Below are 3,162 nucleotides of genomic sequence, written 5' to 3' on the forward strand. Positions count from 1 at the left end.
AATATATAATACTAATATATTAAAATATAAAAATGTATTTTATTATTTTAGTTTAATTTTATTATTAAAATGTAATACTGCTTTTTATGACAGATACTGATTATTCTTCTGTTTATTAAAATAATATTGATTACAATTTTTTTTATTTTTGTTTATATGTTTTATTAAATATAGTAATAGTGCTTTGTATGACAGATATAGATTATTTTTAATTAAATAATATTAACATATATATATATATATATATATGAAAAACCATAAAAAAAATAAAGTAATTCAAGTACTAAAATGACTAAAACTGAAAAAAAAACAAGAATAAAAATAGACATTTTTTTTATTATTAAATTGTAAAAATAAACTATTTTATATTGTATACTGTGTAAAGATAAATAGCCACTTCCTGTGACCTGACCTAAAGGAAATGATGTCACAAATGCTCTAATTGCATGGCCAGTGATCAGCTTCTGGGTGTTTGAGTGTTGTGATCTCTGCTGGTTTTCAGATATCACGTTCATCCACGAGGGGAACAAAACATTTCATGATAGTCTGGTGAACTTTGAGAAGCTGGTGAGTGTTTTGTGTGTCAGTGATTGACAGCTGTCACTCATCACTCGTCAGATGGGTCTCTGATGTATGTGTGTCTCTGTTCTCAGCACATGATCGCTGATACGGTGCGACTCATTCGCCACTGCCAGACGGATCAGACAGGTCAGACGCTCCTGCTGCTGCTGCTGCGGCTCCAATCACACATTCATTTACTTCTGTCAGGATTCATGATTCATTTGACCAAAAGCAAAATTCATTTTGGTTGATTCTGAGCAGAAATTGTATTTTTATGCAGAGACTTCTGGGTGCACAATCAGTGTTGCCCCAGTCTCTTTGTGTAATTTTTAGTAATTATGAAAAATCTCTATTAAAAATTTGCTGTTTGGTTTCATTAAAAAAATCACCAGATCACAATAATATTATTATTTTTATTATTATTATAAAATAACAAAAAGTAATTAAAAAAGATATCACTATTATATATATGATTATATATATTTGTATTCTAATTACATTATTTAAAAAAAAAATCTAATTTACAGTATTTGTTAGCGTCTTGGTTATCAGCCATAAATAAAATATATAATTACATTTTAAAATAAGTTATTAAAGAAAAAGCTAATAAATATAAATATATAATAAAAAATAATACAAATAAAAAATTATTAGCTCTAAATTATTAAAATGATGCTTGACTGAGCAACCAGTGCTGTTCCGCTCAAGATGTCTGTATTAGTGTATTGGTGTTAATCTCAGTCAGCTCTGTGTGACGGTAGCAGCGCGTTAGATCTGCGGGGAATAAATCCATTAACTGCGTTCATTTCTTCTGTTCTCAGGAAACGAGCTTTCTCCGTGTGACAGTCCTGAGGTGCGCTCCAGCGTCCATTACCTTCACATCATCGACAATCAGCAGACGCTGTTCGAGCTCTCGCACAGACTGGAGCCCCGAGTCTGAGACAAACAGAAGCAGCGCCACCTGCTGGACAAACGGATCGATTCCGACTGAAACACGATCAGTGACTCTCTCAGAGCTCGATCACAGCCAAACCAGTCAGTCCACTCGAGCACACGGGCTGAGAACTCCACATATGTGATGATAAAACCTCTATTTCTTCATGTAAAAAATGATTCGTGGTCAATGAAAGCTTTTTCCTGCCCGCGGGAGAAGTGTGAACTTTCTCAGCATCGCTTTGTTGAAATGCTGTTGTCAATGTTATTTAACTTCTACCAGCACTCTGGACCATATTTATATAGGAATTTAATATTTCAGATTGTTAAGGCTGGGCGATATAATCATAATATATTAAAATTGATATTTTAATTAAAAAAATATATAAAATTTTATTATTTAATTTTTCAGTCTTTTGACCATGTTTAGTGTATATTAATATTTATATATTTGGATTTAAAGGCTGATTTATTTTAGTAATTTCAACCAATTAGATTAAAAATGTTTAATGCAAGATGTAAAATACAGTAAACCGTTATAACAAAACATGAACTTGCAATATTAACATATGAAAAATCATTGAATCATTTGAATCGATTAATTGAAACAGTTTGAACTGATTCGTGGAAATGAATCAAACTTGCATTTTTCTGGTACTGAAGTTCAAAACTTAATGGCCAAGTAATATCATCACAGTTTTGCATCAGTTTATGAATATATGATATTTTATAAACACAAGTGCAAACAAATCATTGAATAATTTGAATCAGTTAATTGAAACAGACAGTTTGAACTACTGAAGTTCAAATCAGAAACTTAATGGCCAAATAAAATACATGATATTTTGTAAACAAGAGCAAATATAACACACACAAACAACTCATTGAATAATTTGAATCGATTCATTGTTCAGACAGTTTGAACTGATTCATGGAAATGAATCAAACTTAATTGCGAATACTACTACTGAAATTCAAATCATAAACTCAATGACCAAACAAAATCATCATAATCTTGCTTCAGATTATGATATTTTATAAACAAAAAAAAAACAAAAAAACAAATATAACACACAAACAAATCATTGAATCGATTCATTGAAACTTCTGAAGTTCAAATCAGAAACTTGATGGCAAAATATGAAATGAAAACAAACAACACTGAATCGATTCATTCGATTCATTGGAACAGACAGTTTAATATGATTCATGGAAATGAATCAAACTTGTTTGTTACTGCCACTAAAGTTCAAATCAGAAAATTAATGACCAAATATAATCATTGCAGTCTTGTTTGATTTTATGAATTAATTATATGAGAAAATATAACATGCAAACAAATCATTGAATCATTTGAATCGTTTCACTGAAACAGACAATTTGAACTTCTGAAGTTCAAATCATAAGCTTAATGGCCAAATAAAATGAACGCAATCTTGCTTCAGTTAAAGAACTTATGATATTTTGTGAACGCTTAAACAAATATAACATGTAAACGAATCATTGAATCATTTGAGTCGATTCATTTAAATAGACATTTTGAACTGATTCATGGAAATGAATCAAACTCACTTGTTAGTTAAAATCACAAACTTAATAGCCAAATAACACCACAGTGTTGCTTCATTTTATAAATAAATGATATTTTGTAAACGAAATATATATCGC

The 3,162-nt window shown here is 29.9% G+C and overlaps 1 protein-coding gene across 2 annotated transcripts in view; it reads left to right on the plus strand.

The window, feature by feature from the left end:
• LOC107667583 (rap guanine nucleotide exchange factor 5-like) overlaps positions 1-1,846 on the plus strand; it is a 37,067-nt gene extending 35,221 nt beyond the window's left edge. For both annotated transcript variants that reach the window (XM_016459289.1, XM_016459290.1), the window contains 3 exons: positions 503-567; positions 654-708; positions 1,383-1,846. In XM_016459289.1, the coding sequence (XP_016314775.1) occupies positions 503-567; positions 654-708; positions 1,383-1,501 (239 nt within the window). In that variant the 3' untranslated portion in view covers positions 1,502-1,846. The remainder of the gene's footprint in view (positions 1-502; positions 568-653; positions 709-1,382) is intronic.
• Positions 1,847-3,162: the final 1,316 nt, after the last annotated feature.

Source organism: Sinocyclocheilus anshuiensis, unplaced genomic scaffold, assembly GCF_001515605.1.
Source record: "Sinocyclocheilus anshuiensis isolate Anshui unplaced genomic scaffold, SAMN03320099.WGS_v1.1 scaffold1172, whole genome shotgun sequence".
NCBI classification, from domain to species: Eukaryota; Metazoa; Chordata; class Actinopteri; order Cypriniformes; family Cyprinidae; genus Sinocyclocheilus; species Sinocyclocheilus anshuiensis.